General features: G+C 41.8%; 1 protein-coding gene across 1 annotated transcript; it reads right to left on the bottom strand.

Annotated features, from left to right (window-relative positions):
• Window positions 1-9,959: 9,959 nt before the first annotated feature.
• LOC103172134 (scavenger receptor cysteine-rich type 1 protein M130-like) lies at window positions 9,960-21,754 on the bottom strand. The gene is made up of 11 exons (XM_042345600.1): window positions 21,640-21,754; window positions 20,059-20,295; window positions 16,202-16,516; window positions 15,402-15,719; window positions 13,966-14,280; window positions 13,798-13,872; window positions 13,107-13,295; window positions 12,297-12,404; window positions 11,584-11,679; window positions 10,792-10,896; window positions 9,960-10,126 (listed from the first exon to the last, which is right to left on the bottom strand). Exons 1-11 carry the CDS (start codon window positions 21,752-21,754, stop codon window positions 9,960-9,962), a joined length of 2,040 nt encoding a protein of 679 aa, XP_042201534.1.
• Between the last annotated feature and the right edge of the window lie 342 nt (window positions 21,755-22,096).

Raw genomic sequence — 22,096 nt, 5'->3', positions numbered from 1 at the left:
GGCCCTCGCTGATTTAATGATAGTTAATCAAATAAGGCCAATCGCCAAAGTTTCAGACAATGTTCAACATTGATTGCATAGGTTTTATCAGTGGAGTCATGTAGCTCAGTGTTCAGAGCGCACACCCCGCAAGCGAGAGACCCAAGTTGACTACCTGTAGGCCAAAATATTGGGCAAGTTTCCTCACTCCACCCACAGCATGATGAACCTGATTGTTATTCTATCGACTAAAAAGGCGGATCGCATTTCGGGTGCAATAATGCCTTCAAAAACAATTCATGATAAACTGATCACTTAATCCATGACTTGTTTGTGAGGCACTGGTTTGCGCAATTGGCTGCAGCGTTTCGAATGCAAAATGTATTCAACTCACTTTACAGTGTATTCTGTGAAGCTCTATGGGATGTCTGGAAGACTTCGTAAGGCGCTGTATAAAATGTCAGTATTAATTATTGATTAAATCTGTTTTTTATTTTAAACTTTTTTTTCCCTTCTGACCAGTGGAGATTGCATTACCCATACGGTGCCTTCAGTGACCAAAACAGAAGGGGAACAAATGGCTTTGTACAGTACCTAATTTGCATCGCTGAGTGGCTATTGATTCTACTGGTACCGACTGAGCAAAGCTTTAGAGGTTACTCCAACCCTGAAGCCGATTTCGGTCAATCTCGTTTGATTCGCATGAACGAATTGAAAATTTCCGATTTCACATCAATTAAATTCATTTGCACAAACAGCATCTGACAGTTTTCTCTCTTGCAGTTCAACAGCTGATCTTTCACTTTCAAAGACAAAAAGATCTGCTCCACCTGTGGACAACAGAGATATTGCAGACTGGAGAATGGCTTCCTTATCTGATCGTAATGTTCTCAAAACCCGACATGACAGCAGGGCTGGGGAACTCAAAAGTTAACTCTTTATTACTCAAAGCAACACAAAGTTCTGGACAGATAAGCACAAAAGTGAAGCATGTTGCTTTATTTACCACAAATGTGCAAATATGTATTTCATTCAACAATGATTTCCGGATTCATAATTAATCAGAATATTCCCACTGATAAGAAATATATTACAAATATTCATATTGAGTAAACATCTATGGATAAACAATGGAATTTCTATTATCAGCTTTGAAAAAGATTTCTTACTGATTGACGCAAGAGTAGTACTGAAAGGGAATAAAGTGAATGTGTGTCAGTCTGTCTCAGGAGCTCAGTAGCACTCTCGTTTTTTATTCAGAAATTTCTGGGATGATGCTTCACATTGGGAATAGTTAAGTGCCATTGGACATTTAACTTCCATCTGAACAGTCAGCCAGATCTGAGTTGAACGTTTCATGCAAAGGTCCGCACCTCCAACGATGTAACACAGCCCCATCACTGCACTAGAAATCTAGTTAAGGCAATGTGATTCCATGTCCCAATATGGGGCTTGAACCAACAAACTGCTGACCCAGAGGTTAGATTGATTCCACTGAGTAAGGCTGGGACACACTGCCCTTTGGATATTTCTGTTATCCATCACGTCCAGGATTTTTCTTGGATTCATGATTTCCTTTAAACACATCCCATCAGTTAATAATACACAAAGTCTGAACCTATTTACGTGTGACTGACATACAGGGTTTATTTATCCAGTTTTCTCAAATAAAATTTTCGAATGAGGTATCGTTGAAATAACGTCAATCTGCATAATAAGTTGTACAGATCCTTTCAATAATGTATTCAGATATGCAATGTATTGTGCTACAATGGTGAGGAATGGTACTATGTACTTCAGTTGGATTTGCGAATGACAGTGTCAGTGTATCTACTGGAAGCATGGAACTATTGAATGTTTTGGTTGTTGGTAATTTGTAAAACTATTGATCTGCATTAATATCAGTGAGTCGATGAATCTGTATACAAACAGGCACTCGATAATCCATTTTCATGACTGATTAACTCAACAAGAATATCAAGTTTATAAATGTGTAAGTGATACTGTTGTGTGTGTGAAAACGTTTCTGAGTTTTTCTCATATTTAGGGCTGTTTATACCTCCAAGAAATGTTCTTGTAAAAAATAATAATGTGGTCACTCAATCAAAAAATGTTTGTGGGACGATGCTCTCCGAAATTTGGTGCCGCATTTACCCAAAAAAATATGCAATCAATTCATTTTAAAGTATATTCTGTGAAGCACTATAAGATGCCCCTAAGATGCGATAATGCACTGAATCAAACGCAATAATTATTATTAGAATAGCTAGAACAGGCCTGTTATAAAGAGACAACGCCTATGATACAGAGACCAGGCCTGTTCTACAGAACCAGGCCCTGTAATACAGAGAGATTGCCTGTTATAAGACACCCGGCCTTCTATACACAAACAGGCCCGATAAACACAAACTAAGCTTGATTTACAGATAACCTGCTCTGGAGAGACCAGACACGATAAACAGAGACTAGGCCTGTTATACAGAGACAAAGTCTATTATACAGAGTCCAGAGCTGCTGTGCAGAGACCAGGCCTGTTATACAGAGACCAGGCCTGTGATGCAGAGACTAGGCATGTTATAGAGATGACCAGGCCTGTTATAGATTAACCTTGCCTGGTATGCAGGAAGCAGACCTGTTAAACATTGACTCGACTTGTGTTGCAGAGTCTAGTCAAGTTATATATGGAGAGGCCTGTTTTACATGGACGGGACAATTGATACAGAGAAAAGATTCGTTATGCTGAGGTCAGGCCTGTTGCGTAGATAATCGGTCTGTTAAAGAGTGACCAGGCCTGTTATGCAGAGAACAAGCCTGTTATAGAGAAGCCAGGCCTATAATAATAATAATAATCCTTGCATTTGATATAGCGCTTCACGAAACACAATGTAAAGTGAATTGACTGTATATTTGTGGGCAAACGCGGCAGCCAATGTCCCACAAACAGTCGTAGATTGAAAATGACTAGTATTATTATTGTTTATGGCTTTTGGAGGGATTATTATTAGGCTGTGTATGGAGTAAGGAAACTTGCCCAAGGTTTCGGCCTGTCTGGAATTGAACTCGGGTCAAAAAAAAAAGCACTATATCAAATGCAAGGGTTATTATTATTATTACCAGCTGATCTTCCACATTGAATTGCGTAAATATCTGCTCCCCTGTGGCCACCCGAGGTACTGCAGAGTGGAGACAGGCTTTCTTATCTGATTGTAATGTTGTCAAAAGCCGACAGCAAAGCAGGGCTGCGGATCTCTTAAGTTAACGCTTTATTACTCGAACCAAAACAATGTTCTGGAGAGAAAAAGTACAATAATAGAAACATGTTGCTTTATTTACCAAAATGTTCTAAATAGTTACAGTATATTCTACATTATTTTACTATATATTCTGTGAAGCACATTTTTAAGTCCCTAGGATTTGATAATGGACTGTATCAAATCCAAGGAATATTAAGGTAATACTGGACAAAGCCTCTTTTACAGAGATGTTGATTGCTATTCAGAGACCATTGGCCTTCGCTTGGAGTACGAATTCAACTTATTGTCTGTACGGACAAATGAAGGCAAGAAATATTTTGGCGAATAGTGTAAACCCATTGACAACGATCAGGGTAATGTATACAATGATATGGGGGTGAGCGTCACTGCTTACTCTATGTTTTTCGTGCAGTTCCTGTTAAATATTAATGCATCCCAGAACAAAGAGTGAAAATTACAAAAACAAAGTCAATTTAATTGTAACAAGTATCGAGGGCCATGTGAGAACAATGTTAAACCAAATAAAGTAAATATTATTACCATTTGAATTAGTGTTAATTCGCCACTGACCGGTAGAATAGGCCTAATATGTGTGATCAAATATTTGCTCCGATGAGTTAGCTCTGGCGGGTAGACATGTGGGGTGTGAACCCGACACACATGTGAGCACGTTGTCGCCTGAGTTTTAAATCTACAGAGCTTTGATCTACAGTGTTTCAGAGGCCTGTAATTATAGTACAGCAACTCTCGTAAATGTTCTATTTGCGCTACATATTTTGTTCTTTGCTGCTACATTATTTGCGTTATTTGACATGTTTCAAGGTGCAATAATAGTGGATTGAGACAACTCGATCTAATGTGTTAATTTTGCCGCTATTTGCTTCAACCACAATCCCAGGTCCTGCTGCAAAACAACAGAAATTCTTGGTGTAGGCCGTGTCGACTAAAATCCTTTTTTTTTAACACTGTGTATGATCTGCCTCTGCAGCTTCCGCTCCAGTAGTCCTCGTCCCCCAACCTCCTACCCCTTCACGCCCACCTCCCAAAAAATGACATCCCCCAACCTGCCATCCCCCGTCTCTTTCTCTCTCTCACACACAAGCACTATTATTATTATTATTATTATTATTATTATTATACATTATTAAGGACGGAATTTATTTCTAGCTCCACATCCAGAACCTTCAACAAAGCAACAGAAACTGCAGGGCGAAGCCTGTGCCAAGTCAAAATAAATTTATGTTAACTCTCCTGATAATCTGTCGCTTTAGCTTTCGCAGTCAGTCCCACTCTTATTTCTCTGTATGTCTCTCTCTCGCACACACACACACATACACACAAACAGACATACTTGTCTCAAGCAGAAAACAAGCAGCAGCTCAGATGTAATCTGACAGCAGTTCCAATGGTAACTCTTTCAAACACAAAAAGTCAGCACAGAACTGTAGTAATTTATAGCTCAGAGTGAAGTCATTTGGAATATGTGTGATCAAATGATGGTTACACTTAATTACATGAGGTGGTTCTGGCCGGCAGAAGTATCGACTGTGAGCACAACTCAGATGTTAGGGAAATTGGGCCTCTGCGGTTTAAATTTCAGTGATTTGATCTCCAGTGTTTGCGATGCCTGCAGTTATAGCACAGAACGCAAGGGAAATTCATTTTCTCCTCATAACGTTAGTATTAATAATAGTGGATATGGATAAATACACCCCACCCCCACCTCGGTCTCTTTCTCTCGCACACTCACATGCAAACACAGTTGATTTCAAGCAGGAAACACTCAGCCAGATGAGATGTTATCGGATATCAGTTGCCATAGTCACTCTTTACTTCGCAGAGAGGTATCACTGTGTGTGGAGCGTTTGCAAAACAGAAGAGAGACATTTGTTGGAGAGGTCTTTGAATGTATGACGTGTTTTGTCCATCTCACTTGCCTTTCCCTGTACCACTGGATGTTAGTTCTGATTCACAAAGGAGAGACAATATTAAAGTGAGGTTATTTCAGAGAGTCTGAAGCGAACTATATAAAATATTAAACTGCATTCCCCCTGAAACAGACAACCACACAGCAGCACAGACATTGAAGCTCAGAGCCTCAGGAGGCCACGGTTACCCAGGTCAGAGCATAGACATTAGGGCACAGAGCCTCAGGAGGCCATGGGTACCCAGGGCATGGCAGAGACATTGGAGCTCAGAACCTCAGGAGGCCACGGGTACCCAGGGCAGGACACAGATATTGGAGCTCAGTGTCTCAAGAGGCCACGAGTACCAAGGGCAGGGCACAGACATTGAATCTCAGAGCCTCAGGCGGCCACGAGTACCAAGGGCAGGGCAAAGAGATTGGAGCTCAGAGCTTCAGGAGGCCACGGGTACCCAGGGCAGGGAACAGACATTGGAGCTCAGAGCCTCAGGAGGCCACGAGTACCCAGGGCAGGGCACAGAGATTGGAGCTCAGAGCCTCAGGAGGCCACGGGTACCGAGGGCAGAGCCCAGACATTGAAGCTCAGAGCCTCAGAAGGCCACGGGTACACAGTGCAGAGCGCACACATTGGAGCTCAGAGCTTCAGGAGGCCACGGGTATCCAATGCAGAGCATAGACATTGGAGCTCAGAGCCTAAGGAGGCCACGGGTACCCAGGACAGGGCACAGACATTGGAGCTCAGACCCTCAGGAGGACACGGGTACCCAGGGCACAGCGCACACATTGGAGCTCAGACCCTCAGGTGGCCACGGGAACACAAGGCAGGGCAGAGACATTGGGGCTCAGAGCCTCAGGAGGCCACGGGAACAGAGGGCAGAGCACAGATATTGGAGATCAGAGCCTCAGGAGGCCAAGGATGCACAGGGCAGGGCACAGACATAGGGGCTCAGAGCTTCAGGAGGCCACGGGTACAGAGGGCAGAGCACAGACATTGGAGCTCAGAGACTGTGTAGTTGATGGACAATCAACAACAAAAACTTAGATTTGTGTAGCGACGTCCAAGCTCAGAGCGCTTTGCAATAAATATTACCGAGGCGGAGCGAGGGGGAGGGGGAAGGAGGTGAGCAAAGGCGCGGCCCTGAATGTAGGAAGAGAGGTGGGAGGCTGAGGGACGCGAAGATGCAGTGCTAGTGTGTGACAAGACGCAGGAGCATGAGGCTGCCAGGCGGACATATTTACCATAGTTGAAAAGAAGTCCATGACCTCCTCGCACATGGCGTTCGATGCGAAGATTGCGGAGGCCTGAGGGAGCGAGCGGAGGAGGTAATGGGTAGTGGAAACAAAGGCCTTTAGAATTGTTTTTTTGTCTCCAGGATGATGTCGGAGAAGAAGGCCGTTTTCTCACGGGTCAAAGAAAGTCTGTAGCTGTGGAGATGCTCGAGCCACAGTTGGTGGTGATCTGTCAGGCCAGTTTTTGCCATCTGCGCTCGAGCAGCCGGGATTGGACAACCCAACATCACTGCCCTCTAATCCACATCATTACCCTCTACCCCATATCATTGCCCTCTACTCCACATCACTGTCCTCTTCCCCACATCATTGCACTCTAATCAATATCACTGTCCTCTACCCTACATTGGTACTCTCTACCCCACATAACTGCCCTCTAATCCGCATCACGACCCTCTAACCCACATCACTGCCCTCTATCCCACATCACCGCCCTCTACCCCACATCACTGCCCTCTAATCCACATCATTACCCTCTACCCCATATCATTGCCCTCTACTCCACATCACTACTCTCTACCCAACACCATTGCACTCTAATCCATATCACTGTCCTCTACCCCACATCTCTACACTCTACCCTACATAACTGCCCTCTAATCCACATCACGACCCTCTAACCCACATGACCGCCCTCTACCCCACATCACTGCCCTCTACTACACATTACTGGCCTCTACCCACATCACTGCACTCTACCCCACATCACTGCCCTCTACCTCACACCTCTCCAATGATCCAGGCTGTATTTCGTGAGAATCACACCGAATTTCAGGTTACGAACCTACTAATTCTTCTGCAATCCATTGTGGTCAGGGACAGACAGATGTAAGTGGTTTGTGTGTTCTGCACTTGAAAACAATGGCAAACAACTGGGCGGTCACATGACCATTTGCTCTTTATTGAAGTCTATTTGAATTTAACTCACCATTTACAATCTGTTTGTTAATTAGATGAACAGGTAAGAGCAGATATCACTCTTGTGACACATGGTGGGTGCTGTCATCACATCAATTCTCTTTTGTTTGCTCGTGTACTTTTACCATTATTCCCAAAACTAATACTCGCCGTGGTTTACAGAATAAACATAGAACTTTCTGGTTCGAATACAAGTTTCATCTGAAACTGGATCTTTTTTAATCCAACTGACCAATGACTCATTTTAGGGGAGATAAAATAAGATGATTGATATAATTCAACAAAAATAACTAATCAATTATGTGCAGTCATCTTATAATTTTATCACAATAAATGTTTTAAAATGACGAGAAAATAAAAAAAAATCGTAAGCGCAGTTGCAGTCTAGAATCGTAAGCATAAAAGTAAATTCAAAACAAATTAGAAAAGGATAAAAATACAACCATTTTCTGTGTAATATGATAACACGAACAAAGGCATCAGTTTACTGCAATGTTTAAAATATGCATTAAATTCACCCTGAAATGCAAACAAATCATTCTGAAAATCACAGAGGAATGTTTTACACAGAACACACATGGAAACTTGCTATCACAGAAAGATGTGACACGGGTTCATATTAATTGCTTTGGTAAGTTGGTCGAACGTGTGTATTCATTTTATCCTCTGGTTTTCTATCTAAAGATAATCAGTAATTATTGGTGATGAAATTTCGGTTGAATGGCTCTGTTAAATAGACAATAAAAGATATTATTTAAAGGAAATAATTTATTCTCATCAATAACATAATATTGATCCATGTATAACATCCTAAAGTACAGCACATTGGCAATGACAATCTCTGGGGCGGTTACTTGGGATTCGTTCACCGGCTGCTGTTTGAGAGACTGTTTCCAACTATTTTAGTTAATGTTTCTGCCATTTGATACCACATTTACAAAGGAAGAAGGACTTTTTACGCTCAAATAGCAGAATGTGAAATTAAATTTTGATTCAGGAAAATAAAATAAAAGTTTTGCGCGTAACGTATAGGAACAATAATCTCTGAGTCAAATAAAGAAAATAGTTCCAACAGTTTAGAATAGTAAATATAAATTAACGTTTTAGTCGCATCCAACCATGGATCACATCACTGTGAAGTTTCTGACAAGAAGTTTTTAATTTTAATTCCATCATCAATTGGCGTGAATACATGTGTGACGGCTGCACATGATCACTGCCATTCTGTCTAATATCAGCCTCAAGTCAGGATTGTGAATGATTAAAATCACTGACCGGTGTTGGTCAAGTTGTATAACCATTACAATCACCTGTAACTGTGACTACTAGTACACATGTCACCAGGACGATCATATCAATCATTGGCGGCTTTCTGTGATGTAAGTAATGCTGTAAATCATGAACTCACCTGTTTGATGGGGATGTTGCGATCAGACGGTGCAGAGCTCAGGAGATTCCCTTTGATTCCCAATGGGAAGTGGTCTGTTCTTCTCGGTGTCATTCTCACAGTCAATATCATCATAATCATAACCACACTGACTGGTGTCAACAGGAAACAGCGGGTCACTGTCTGTGTGATGTCCACCCTCTGCAGAGAGAGCCATCATTTATTAGTGATTACATTCAGAAAGGTGTCACTGTGTGTCTGTAAGTGTGCGTCTGCGTCTGCATTTGTGTGTCTGTATATATGTGAGTCTGTGTGTCTATGTGTGTTGTCTGTGTGTTTGCCTGTGTGTGCCTATCTGTCTGTGAGTGTCTGTGTGTTGTGTGTCTCGGTGTGTGTCTGTCTGTGTGCGCCTGTGTCTGTCTATGATCGTGTATGTGCTGCGTTTGTGTCTGTGTGTACACAGGTATGTTGTGTATGTCTGTGAGTCTCTGCGTGTGTATCTGTGTGTTTGTGTGTGAGGAAAAATACCGATTGCGGAGATAACCATCTTGGATTTCTGATTGTGTGTCTTACCTCCATCACTACAATCAGCATTTTAAAAAAACTGGAAAGGTTGGGCATTCAAGATGGAATTCCTCCTCACTTGTTAAATTTTAATGAGATTATAAATTTTTAAACGCGCGTTTCAATAATTGCTGATAGTGCTGTGAACGATTATTTCCTTCACTGCATTTTGGTTGTTATTAACAAGACGTAGAAACAAGGATATCTGCGTTAATCGGAAAGTCACAGCACCATTTTATATGTGCAGTTATTGACACTACACAGAGCACCATTCTGTATGTGCAATTATTGGCGTTACAGAGCGCCTCGGAGATGAATTCATCAAACCGAGAAATATCCATTTCAGATTGCACATCGACCACTAATTATTCTGATTTTAGATATCACAGCGAGGCCAAATATCTCCAGCTGCCCTATTACCAATCCCATGGTGCAAACACGTACCAACTCGCCTACACATACAGTCACTACACATTGAAGCCTGTCCGAGACGTCCTAACTTGAAAGGCACTGCACAATTGTGATCCTTGTTGTCCTTATGCCATTACATTTCTGTATGGAATGGAAGATTGATGATAATTGCGACTGTGATGATGATTTTCACTCCCAGATGTGTTGCTGATTAAATATCTCCGGCGGTAAGTTAAGACATGACAGTTCGGCTCTTACCCTGACAGAGCGAGGCTTCCTGGACAGTGTGACTGGTCAGTGCGGGGACATCAGGGTGTGTGTCAGTGACCAGGAGGAGGCCCCGGTCCGCCATCTGGAAGGTTCCACCCTCAGCTACGTCGTAATCTTCCTGAAGATGATCTGTTAACAGTGAGTCAGTCTTACGCACTCAAACATTCAGATGGGATAAGGAGGCAGATATCATAATATTATACAGCACAGAAGGAGGCCATTCAGTCCATCTATTGAAAGAGCGACCAAAATTACTCCAACTCTTCCGCGCTCTCCCCACAGCCCTGCAAATTTGTCTTCCCCAAATGTCTATCCATATCCACCCAAATTTGGACACAGTGGTGCTCAATGTATCTTATGCCTGAACTATGAAAAAATCCTGAATTTCTTTTTAGATACTTTATCTGAAGATTAAAGCTTGTTTTACTGTGAAAACTGGATAAATTGGGAGCTCTTTGGCCTCTGGGTCGGAAGTTTCTGATTGTAATCCACTCGGGGACTAAGATCACACTCTGGATAACACTCCACAGCAGTGCAGTGCATTGAGCTCCGTTTGGATGTTTAGCTGGAATTTAAATATTGCAAATCTCAAAAGGGAAATAGTTCTTATACTGGAGGGTTGCCCCACATTCCTCCTGATTACTGTGCATATTTTGCGCACAAATTGCCTTTCCAGTTCACCAAGAGATATACAATCACTAAAAATCACAGTAAACATATGTGAAGTGCTTTGAAACGTCTCGTCGAATTGATCAGAGGCTGTATCGCACACAATAATTTTTTCACTCACTCACCATTCGGAAGAAACACCTCAGCGTTTCCTTGTTCTGCATCAGATCCATTCACACTCTCCCCAGTGTAGTACTCCAGTTTACTGATAGAATCGTTGGATCCTGAAACTGTGCAAATAATGTCATTACTGTCACATTACAGAGGTTCTTAGAGCCTAATTCGACTCCAATATCAAAATGAAAAAAGGTATAAAAAATGAGAGTTTTTTTCCGAAATCGTGGATCACTTTCCATGGATAAAGACATGGTCAACCGCTCAAAAATATGATGTTGATCAAGAGAAAATCTTTAACATACCAGGAGCAAGTTGGTTAAATAATATTAATATAATTTTTGAATACTGCCTCTGTTTAGGCTACGAATGACACATTTGAAAACATGGTATTATTTTAGATATTCGCTGCGACTACAGACACACTATAACCATCGCTTATATTAATTTCTGTAGGATTCGTTTTGGTGAAGTTATAAAACCCACTATCTAACAGTTATTTTACTGTATATTAAATTAAATAATGTAACTTAATTTAATTGGTAAATGCAGAAATCATCGTTGATAATATTTGAAAATTGAAAGACCGAACAAATTGAAGTATTCAGTAGGTTTTCTCTCTATTAAGTGGGTAAATTGATACAACGCAACAAGATGTGGCTTTTTCAGTTCTCTGAATAAAAGCTTGAAATCCTATCCACAGCGCATTCAATCATTTGCATTTGCCACCAATCGGGATACTGATGTTGACGTTTGTCTTTACAATGATAGAGATACAAAAAACTTAATTGTAAACTATATACCAGAGGAGCCAGACTCAACGCTTCTTCTTCTGATTGGTTCTTCCTCAATTTCTTCATAAATTGCTTGATACAAACGAACAGACGGATATTTTTCCTCTGTTGGAAGTTGACATGTACAGAAATTAAAATATTAACCTGAAATTGCACAGTGGAGTTTGAAATTGATGTGTAAATATCTGGAACATGTTACGTTAGTATTATTATTTGAAAATATCAATATATCATCGTCACTATTGCCTCATTATTCATCAGTGTACTTGTTTTTGTAAGTGTTTGTTTCAATCGGTAAATATGACTGTGCATTTGTATTTAGGTACCTACAAATATCTACTTAGCTCTGTGTGTTGGTGTGTTAATACAACTGTGTATATGTGATGCTTTGGGTATCTACGTTTTTGTGTCAATTTAACTACTTTTTTNGTATTCTTTACGAAATATATGTTGTTGCGCTCAGTTTACGTTGAGGCTTAATTGTGTCTGGTGGGTTTCTTTATGCATCTGTGTTTGTGTTTGAGCTACGCATTTGAACGTATATGTCTTTAGTTTCAGTTTGTTCCACTTTAGAGATACATGTGAACATAGGCAATGAAATCGAGATGGTAAAAACAGACAAGAGTATTAAATTAACAAGAGAGAGACGTGCATCAGTAGGATTTCTTCTGAATTGATAACGGAGCTCCAGGCAGTGCTGTGAGACCAGATTCCAGGCTCACCTGTTCCTGAAGAATTGCTGTCCATCTGTACTATCAGTGCAAACAGTACCACTGCTAACAGGATTCCAAGGACGATGCAGACCACGAAAGGTATGTTGATCAACTGGACTTTGCAAGTCAAGGACATAACATTTGTTATTTTTTGTTGCAGAATATGTGGTCGTCACATTTTCGAAATTATAACGAAAAATATTCATACTATACTGAAGAATATCTCAGGCCAAATAATGTATGACACGTTGCACAGTGCAGTCAGAAGAAAATGCCCAAACCGTGTTAATAATGGAATATATGGAGATCTTTTCCTGAAGTTAAACAGCCTGTTAATTTCTAAAAAGTAGTTATACAGTCTGTTCATTTCTCAAGTGTTGACTTGTGGCAGGTTAGTTTACAAATGTACTGCTTAAGTATATTTCCTTGTTTACGAATCAAAGACAATACTGGTTGGTAATATCTATGAATGTTAAGCAACACATCATCAAGAGGTCAAGTAATTGTTTTATTTACCAAAGGATGGGTTTGGGACAGGCGGTCTGGGAGGTTTACCTGCAACACATCGCAAACACCATTAATCCAGTAACAATTCAATTTCTGGCTTCAAATCAAGTCAGAATTAATCTGCTTTTGTTGAGAAATATTTAAAAAACCTCAAATTTGTCAATGAACATTGAGAGATCGGATCCCTACCGGAGCAAACCACACCAGCATCTTCTTTGTGAACGCAGTCGCTGTGACCCGCGGATGAAGAGACACAATCCCACAGAAAGGATTCGCTTCCTCTGCAGTGAAGCTCGTCCAGCCATATCTGACCAGCGCCTTGTCCGAACCCCGCCTGTCCCACAGCCCGCACGGCCGGGCCGCAGTCCAGCTGTCCGCACACCACACTGGCCTCTCGGATATCCCAGGAGTCGTCACACACCGTCCCCCACGTCTTATTGCTCAGTATCTCAACTCTCCCCGAGCAAATGCTGCTTCCTCCAACCAACCGCAACTCCTGTCCTGATCAGACAGCAACAACAACAACAAGATTACATTTGTATAGCGAATTTCGCGTCGGGAGGACGTATTGATAGACAGTATTCATATCACATGTTAGTTACTCACACCAATAAAATACGCACTCTTCCATATTGTCATCAATAGAATTTATCATGTAAAGTATTATTTACAGGATCTGTTATAAATAAACCTTCAAAAATAAACATTAGTGATAATAATTTGATCACTAGATCGACAATTGGTTGTGGGACACCGCTGTGCTCAATTGTCTGCCGCGTTTCGCCCACAAATATGCAGTCGCTTCACTTTCCAGTAAATTCCGTGAAGCGCTTTGACAATTCAAGAAAACGTGAAAAGCGCATTATCCAATGGAAGGATTATTATCATTGCAGTCAAACCACGTTACAGTAGATAATGTGAAGCGCACTTAGAATTCCACCTGATGTGAATGATTTGATAACAAATACAAATTCTGTTCATTCATTTATTTTTCATTCAGTACCTGATAAACGAATCTGATGATCCGGTGATCTCCCATCGCATAGTTTTGCCCTCTCCCTTTTTTCCGGAGCTTTCTCTGCATCAAAAATACATCAGATAAGCAAACTGGTTCAAACATAGGTACAATAAATATTTCATCAGAGATGTGAACTAAGGGACATTTTACTACCTGAACACATCACACCCACATCTTCCGAATGAACACAGTTATGTTCACCCCAAGGTCGTGAGGAGCACTGCCACAGGAAGGATTCCTTTGAATTGCACTCCATGTCATCCAACCAAATAGGTCCAGATCCTTCGTCAAATTTTCCATCATATTCAACTTCGAGAGCTTTGCCACAATCTAACTGTTTGCAGATTACCTCAGCTTCGTCGATTCCCATGGAGTCCGAGCAGACTGTGCCCCAGGTCCCATTGTAAAACACTTCCACTCTCCCCTCGCAGGAATGTAGCCCATTCGCCAGCCGCAGCATCTTGTGCTCTGTGAGGCAACATGGTGTTATGATAGAATTGAAATCTCTCAACTGCAACGTAGTCAATCTACCTCCTGTAGCTCAGTGGTTAGAGCACTCGCTTTGCAAGCGAGAGACCTGAGTTCAATTTCAGGCAGAGAGCGAAACCTTGGGCAAGTTTCCTTACTACACGCAGAGCCTAATACTAATCCCTCCAAAACCAAAAACAATAATAAATTGGTCAGTTTCAATTTACGACTGTTTGTGGGACATTGCTGTGCGCAATTGGCTGCCGCGTTCGTCCACAAATATACAGTCAATTCACTTTACAGTGCATTCTGTGAAGCGCTTTGGGACGTCCTCCCGAAGTGAAAAGCGCTGTATCAAATTTTCTTACTCCACACAGAGCCTATAATAATCCCTCCAAAAACCAAAAACAACAAAATTATTATTACTATTTTACAGCTGTTTCTAACTGTGGTGACGGAATATCTAGACACAAACTGCCATACAATATCCCACATCTAACCACAAATAGAACATAATGATAATAATAATAATCCTTGCATTTGATATAGCGCTTTTCACGTCAGGAGTGCGTCCTGAAGCGCTTCATAGAACGCACTGTAAAATGAACTGATTTTATATGTGTGGGCAAAGGCGGCAGCCAGTTGCGCACAGCAATGTCCCACAAACAGTCGTGGATTGAAAAATGACCAATTTATTATTGTTTTTGATTTTTGGAGGGATTATTATTAGGCTCTTTGTGGAGTAAGGAAACTTGCCTAAGGTTTCGCCCTCTGCCTGGAATTGAACTCAGGTCTCTCGCTTTCAAAGCAAGTGCTCTAACCACTGATCTACAGGACTCCACATGTTTCATCGCCAGGATAGTTGGCCCCGGGCACAATGGCAATCATCCTTGCCTTTTCCAGCATTGCCCATGGGATCATTTTTTCTCAGGTGAACAGGTAATAACACCATCAGAGGCAAAGATTACTGCACTGAATTGTTAGCTTTTGCCAAAATTATTCCATGAGGCCTTTGAAACCAAATACCATTTACCTGAATGGAGAAAGTGCTAAAATCTGATCCAAGCTCACACCCTATCAGTGGAATTTGCTGATGTAAGACAAAGTGATTAATCTCTTACCTTTACACACGATGCTCACATCTTCTTTATGATAACAGTCATGTTGCCCCCATGGAGAAGAGGGGCATTCCCAGAGAGCTGATTCCTTTCCTGTACATCTCACGTCATCCAACCAAACTGGAGCTGAGGCTCGTCCACAAGTGGCCGCAGATGTTGTATGAACTGCAGATCCACATCCGAGCTGTTTGCACACAACATTCGCCTCAAGTGAACCCCAGGAGTCATCACACACCGTCCCCCAGGTTCTGTTGTAGTAAATCTCCACTCTCCCAGCACACGAACTCCCACCGTCCATCAGTCTGATCTGAACATCTTCTGCTGAAAATGAGGAAAGTTTAATTCAAGGCATAACATGCACCGATTTAAAATGCTATTTAAAACCTCCTGGTGAAATAAAAAGTATTGGTAAACGTTCACTCACTTGAACTCTGAACTCCAGTACGAAATGTTTTCCAATTTGATTCGTTTAGTGTAAGCTGTTTGTGTTCTGTTGCAAAGTAAAACAGTATGTCAAATTTCTATTTAGGATATAAAGAGATCGTTTGCGGTTTAATATTATTCGTCATCCAAAAAAATTAATTGATACTCAATGTATATGTGTGAACTTTCATTGTGTATTGACGTTCATACTCTTGTCCCAGCATCACAGGTGGAGTAATTCAAACTGGTGGGACATTTCTACATCAATGAAGATGAGCACTCACCGAGAGAGAGGCATAATGTAAGTTATTTAGCAATGTGTTACCAAAATTAACAAAGATTTATTCCATTTATTCTATTTATCACTAAAGTGCACTCACCCGAACAAATCACTCCCACATCCCGGCTGGTCCAGGAGGATGAAGCCACTGTGGAATGTGAGCAGTTCCAGATGTGTGTCTCGGTTCCCACACACTGAACATTATTGATCCACACAGGTCCAGTGCCTTCCCCGTATTGGGAAGAGTTGTAGACTGAAATAGCAGAGCCACAGTTCAGCTGTCGGCAGATGACATCGCCATCTGATATATTCCAGGAATCGTCCAGCAATCTGCCCCAAGTACCGTCATGAAAAATCTCCACTCGCCCATCACAGCCGCTCACACCGCTCTCTAACCGTAAGTGCCACTGTGTACCTGCAACGATTTCAATGCACAATTCATACTCAAAGCTGTAAGAGCTGAAGATAAGTATATCGTGTGAGTAATTGAAAATAGGTATGTCGAATGTGACAATACACCCGACAAAATGACACAGAAATATTCATAGTAACGTAGAAATTACATGAACATTTCACAGACGACGACGTTACTGGTGTTCACAGCTACACATAATCTACAGACAATAACACAAAAAATGACAGCAGCCTCCAGCCCAAGTGCACAACTAACCTCATGTGCCAGGAGGAAACAAATACTTGAATAGAAGGAGAATTTTTAAAAGAATCGTTGCATTTCTAGCAGAAGAGCATTATCGTCACAGTCTAAAACCAGAGATTGTCCTTCATCAGGACCAGACTACTCTATGGGAATCGGGAGTAAACACTTTGTCTCAGGAGTCTATGCTCTCGTATGCAATAATAAAATTAAATTTGGTTTGTGCTGATTTTTAGAGATGGAGATTGGTGTCACCTCTGACACCTGAATAATAACTCTTCGCAAATCTTACTCACACAATAGATCAGGTTCTGTTAGACAGACAGCGTATCATTTGAGAAAAGGTAGATTTTACTTTTAAAGTGTATGACCCATTATTTTTTAAGTTGTTGGCTTTTCCGACGACAAAATATGCAGTCAGATTTCATTAAGTTATACTATTTGAAGCGCGTTGAAGAAGTCTCAATGACTTAATAATAATCAGGTAGTAATGCACTTTATCAAATGCAAGAATTATTATTTCACTCACCGGAACATACAACAGTAACATCATTGTCATGTGTACAGCTGAACTTCTCCCAGAATGATACAGGACAGTGCGACACTCGGTATTCATTACCGACACAATTGAAGTTAGTTTTCCAGATAAGAGCTGTTTCTTTCCCAAACAGTGTTCCAGAACCAGTTGACAAAGCGAAGCCACAATCCAATTGCCGACAGAGCACATCGGCGTCCTGTAAATCCCAATAATGATCGCAGATTGTTCCCGATTTATAATTGCGCTGCAATTCAACTCTTCCGGAACAGGCATTGCTTCCACCAATTAATTTTGGGGGATAATGTTCTGTAGTGGAAGATTTAACGTGATATGGGTTATTATAATACAAAGAACGTACCTATAATAATAATAATCCTTGCATTTGATATAGCGCTTTTCACGTCGGGATGACGTGCCAATGCACTTCGCACGACGCACTGTATGTGAATTGACTGTATATTTGTTGGTGAACGCGGCAGCCAATTGCGCACAGCAATGTCCCGCAAACAGTCGTAGATTGAAAATGACCCATTTAATTCTTGTTTTTGGTTTTGGAGGGATTATTATTAGGCTCTGTGTGGAGTAAGGAAACTTGCCCAAGGTTTCGCCTTCTGCCTGGAGTTGAACTCGGGTCTCTCGCTCGCAAAGCGAGTGCTCTAACCACTGAGATACAGGACTCCACGTTGACAGAAAGATTAACGACAGACAGCAAACAGGTGAAAGCTGAAACAATCATCAGAAATTTAGAGATAGAAATGTACATTTAGATACTTTTCAGGTGAGTGAGGTAGTGATTAAGCTCCATGCGAAACTACCTGCGTATCAATGCAAGTTTTTTTTGTGGTGCTGAGTTTCCCTACAAATATCTTACGCAGCTTCAAAAGGACACAATATAAGTTTACGCTGCGACCTGCAGGTTAGAATGACGTCCCAAATCATTTAGAAGTAGCTGCTGTGCATTAATAGTGAAGTGACTGGGGTGGAATGACAGTATCTACAATTCAATGGGGTCTGCAATGGGGTCTGAGAGTGTAAGCAGGAACTGTGCAAGAAGAGGCGGAGAGAGTTAGGAGAGATACCACCTGAGAGGCAATGTGGGTCGGAGAAGGTGGTGAGAGACAATACCTGAGGTGCAATGGAAGAGTGAGAGTGTGAGCAGAGGAATAGCACTATCTGCTGTGCAATGGAAGTCTGCGAGGGTGAGGAGAGATAGCACCTCCTGTGCAATGGGGGTGGGAGAGGGTGAGGAAGGGAAGGACAATAAATTTGGTGCAAAGGGGGTCTGAGAGGATGAGAAGAGACAGTACCTACTACCTAATGGGAGTCAGAGAGCCTGAGAGCGTAAAGAAGGGACTGAAATTTCCTGCTGTGCAATGGGGATCTCAGAAGATAATGAGGACAATGAAGAAAGAAAGGACTGTTAATAAGCCCGGTCAATATTTTGCAGCAATTTGCCAATTAAACCCAAGAAACCAAAAGTCGGAGAGATGGAGCGACTGTCTTGGATGGAACACCATAAGGAACCATTGCGGATTTCAATGTATATTTGTTCCGGTTTGAAAAGAAGTCTGAATCAATGATTGAAGCCTCTCCTGAATGGAGTCCTGTAGCTCAGTGGTTAGATCACTCGCTTTGCAAGTTAGAGACCTGAGTTCAATTCCAGGCAGGTCAGGGCGAAATCTTGGGCAAGTTTCCTTACTCCACACACAGCCTAATAATAATCCCTCCAAAAACAATAATAAATTGGTCATTTTCAATCTACGACTGTTTGTGGGACATTGCTGTGCGCAATTGGCTGCCGCGTTCGCCCACAAATATACAGTCAATTCACTTTACAGTGTGTTCTGTGAAGCGCTTTGGGACGTCCTCCCGACGTGAAAAGCGCGATATCAAATGCAAGGATTATTATTATTATTATTAAGGTGGGGATGGGGCAATTAGCAGCGCAGCAAGTGAGCTAGAGGGGCAGGACGGAAAGCCGTTTGAGTTGAAATAATAAACACTACTGCACGCAGGCTTCATACCGCAGTTAGAAAATTATATTTTTACCATTTGCAAACTTAATTCCAGATTATAACCATCGTCATTTTTGACATTGAGCCGTTTATGACAGGTGGACGACTCGAAGCTCTTCACAAGATCTACTGTCACATTTGATTACTACGTATTATCTGAGACACTTTGGTCGGGAAAGGGAAAATGTGTTAAAAAAAAACAACTTGCAATCATGTAACATGTCTAGGACCGTTTAATAGTGGTTGACCCCGAGCCGGGGGTGGGGTGCCGGGCGAGGTGCTGGCCAGGCGATTGAGGGATTCTCTAGGATTAATTACTAATTATTATCTTAAGGACGCATATATTTAAAATAAATATATTTTACTTCCGTGCTGAAAAATTATTTCATTGAAGGATTGAAGCCACAGTTGTGCAGAAACACGGAGGTTAAAGAAAATCAACATTGAACGACGGAGGAGGGCTGGAGGGTGGGCGGCAGCGGGAGAGAGGTTGGGGGGTGGTGAGGAGCGGAAGGAGGCGGTGTGAACCCCCAAAAAAACTAGGGATTTAAAACTGACAAACTGACATCATGTGGAATGCAATCTCTATCAGAGTTTCTCAAACTGTGGTTTACCGAAAACATGAGGATTGAAAAAAATGACACTGAAATATTTACCTGAGCAGATGACGCCGGCATCATAGGAGTGTGACCAGTACACTGAATAGTCACTCCAGGGCTGTGACTGACAATCCCTCAGAGTAGACTCACTCCCTCTGCACTGAACATTCTCCGTCACAACGGGACCTGAGCCTTCGCCAAAGTGAGCGTCTCCTGATGCTGACAGCGCGGCTCCACAGCCCAACTCCTTACACACCACAACCGCGTCCAACATGTCCCAACCACTGTCACCAGAGCCAAGGCCAAACACTGTGCCCCACTGTCCATCGTGGTAGACCTCCACTCTCCCGGCACACGGGCTGCCGCCATTCGCCAGCCTCAAATGATCTGCAAGTAACATCACCAAAAACATGCCTTTGTAATTGATTTCCAGTCGCGCAGGATAGTCATAATTATAATAATAATATTTGTACTCAATCGGAAGCGCTCTGAGTCGCCGTCCGGCGTTGAGGGCGCTATATCAATCCGAGTTGTTTTTGTTGCAGCTGTTGCATTTGCCTACACAGTCATTGCTCCTTACAGTAAATTCTGTGAAGCGCTGGAAGAGTTGTGCAGGTTGTGTCAGTATATGTAATCGATGGTGGGACTTGAACGATGGTTTTCAGAGAATGATAGAGTTAAAGGTGCTGCACATTCCACGTGTCCTCACATTTCAGGTGACATTGATAGGCTCAGCGGGATGTGGAGCAATAATAATTGACACAAGACGAAAGTTAAATGTGGACTGGAATCGAGGTGTGGATATTTGGATGGGAGAACAGGGTGGAGAGGCGTGTAAATCAAGAGACGATTTGAAGCACAGACCGAGGTTACTAAAGTTGTATTACTTAGGTTTGTTTAAATAGGGGATTACATAAGGTGGAGAAAGAGGGATCGGGGAGCAAATGCTTTAGCTTCAAATTTACAGGAAAACACCAGTCAATACGTATTAAAGTTGCAATGGTTAGATGGAAGACACGAATCGCCTTGAGTGTTCCTGCAAAGATGAGGTTAAAATTCAAACAAACAGAGGAAATGTTCCTCTCAATTCAGTACTGTAAAGGAGAGAAAAAATAACAAGGACAAACTCAACGTGAGATGTATTGAAACTGCGGGATAGATCTTCACAGCAAAAACAATAACTTCTTATCTTCTTGTACATGTGCCTGTCACCCGGGGAAGGGAAGGGTCTCTGGGTTCTTAACAGGGCAGAGCTTGTCCAGAAACACTGCAGCACTCTTCCTCAATCCCTCCTCCTTGACTCCAAGTTGATATAACTTGGGAAGAGCTTCCACTTCGACCTCCCTCTTTCTCTGGGTCGGGGTCCTGCTGACCCAGGCGCTCTGAGATGCTAACCTGCATCAGGGACGGTATACAAATGCAAGATGTTGTCGATGAGGCCGAAGGATAGGTGGGACTGCTAGAGGAGGAGGGGTATAAGTAAGATGCTAAGGGCATGAGGTGAATGGCATGTGAGTGTCAGGATTATAAACAATATCCGTTTTGCTAATGGAAGCCAATGGAGCCTGACATCCATAAAAGATTCAGCAAGTTGCATCTGCAGTACTTTTCGTACCATTTATGTCGGGAGGATGGCCCTAGTCTTGGGTTTGGTGGTGCTACAAAGTTTTGATTTAATTGTATTTGATGAATTTTGTGCTGAAGACAAATAGCTTATCCAAAAAAACTCACCTGATTTCTTATCTTGACTGTCGACTTGAGGAGCTGAAATCAGAAAGTTTTCGCGAGTTACGTGCTTTAGAAGTATAGTTCGGATGATGAAACCTTTTGACCTTTTCAATCTCATTCCCCATCAGATTAGTTTTGACAGACAGAGAGTAACCCACTTGTAAAGCTCAGTCCGTTCTACTTCCACTGCACAACGTTGCGCTCACGGTCAAATTGAACGTTCAACTAAGGTTAAAAATGTTTAGTGAAATCAGATCAAAGCCTTCTATCTCAGAGGGCGATACCTCCTGACCGCGTCTGACACAATATATACAGTGTGACTAAATAGTCGCGATAAAATGTCTAATTAGTCTTAGAGAAATGGTAATAAAACATATTATGCATATATGTTGCATGTATTTATATGACTACTACTGCAACTGATAATAATAATAATAATAATCCTTGCATTTGATGTAGC

The sequence above is a fragment of the Callorhinchus milii genome, unplaced genomic scaffold (assembly GCF_018977255.1).
Source record: "Callorhinchus milii isolate IMCB2004 unplaced genomic scaffold, IMCB_Cmil_1.0 Scaffold66, whole genome shotgun sequence".
In the NCBI taxonomy this organism is placed as follows: Eukaryota; Metazoa; Chordata; class Chondrichthyes; order Chimaeriformes; family Callorhinchidae; genus Callorhinchus; species Callorhinchus milii.
This window is presented reverse-complemented; position numbering and strand designations above follow the sequence as displayed.

Bases quoted from the DNA above. Each gene is read 5' to 3' on its own strand.
- LOC103172134 (XM_042345600.1), bottom strand. From the start codon at position 21,754: ATGAGATTGAAAAGGTCAAAAGGTTTCATCATCCGAACTATACTTCTA. The intron at 16,517-20,058 runs GTGAGTCTACTC...AAATCGTTGCAG, and splicing joins GAATGTTCAGTGCAGAGGGA to GTACACAGTGGCACTTACGG. The intron at 13,296-13,797 runs GTACTGAATGAA...CTGTCTGATCAG, and splicing joins TCATCAGATTCGTTTATCAG to GACAGGAGTTGCGGTTGGTT.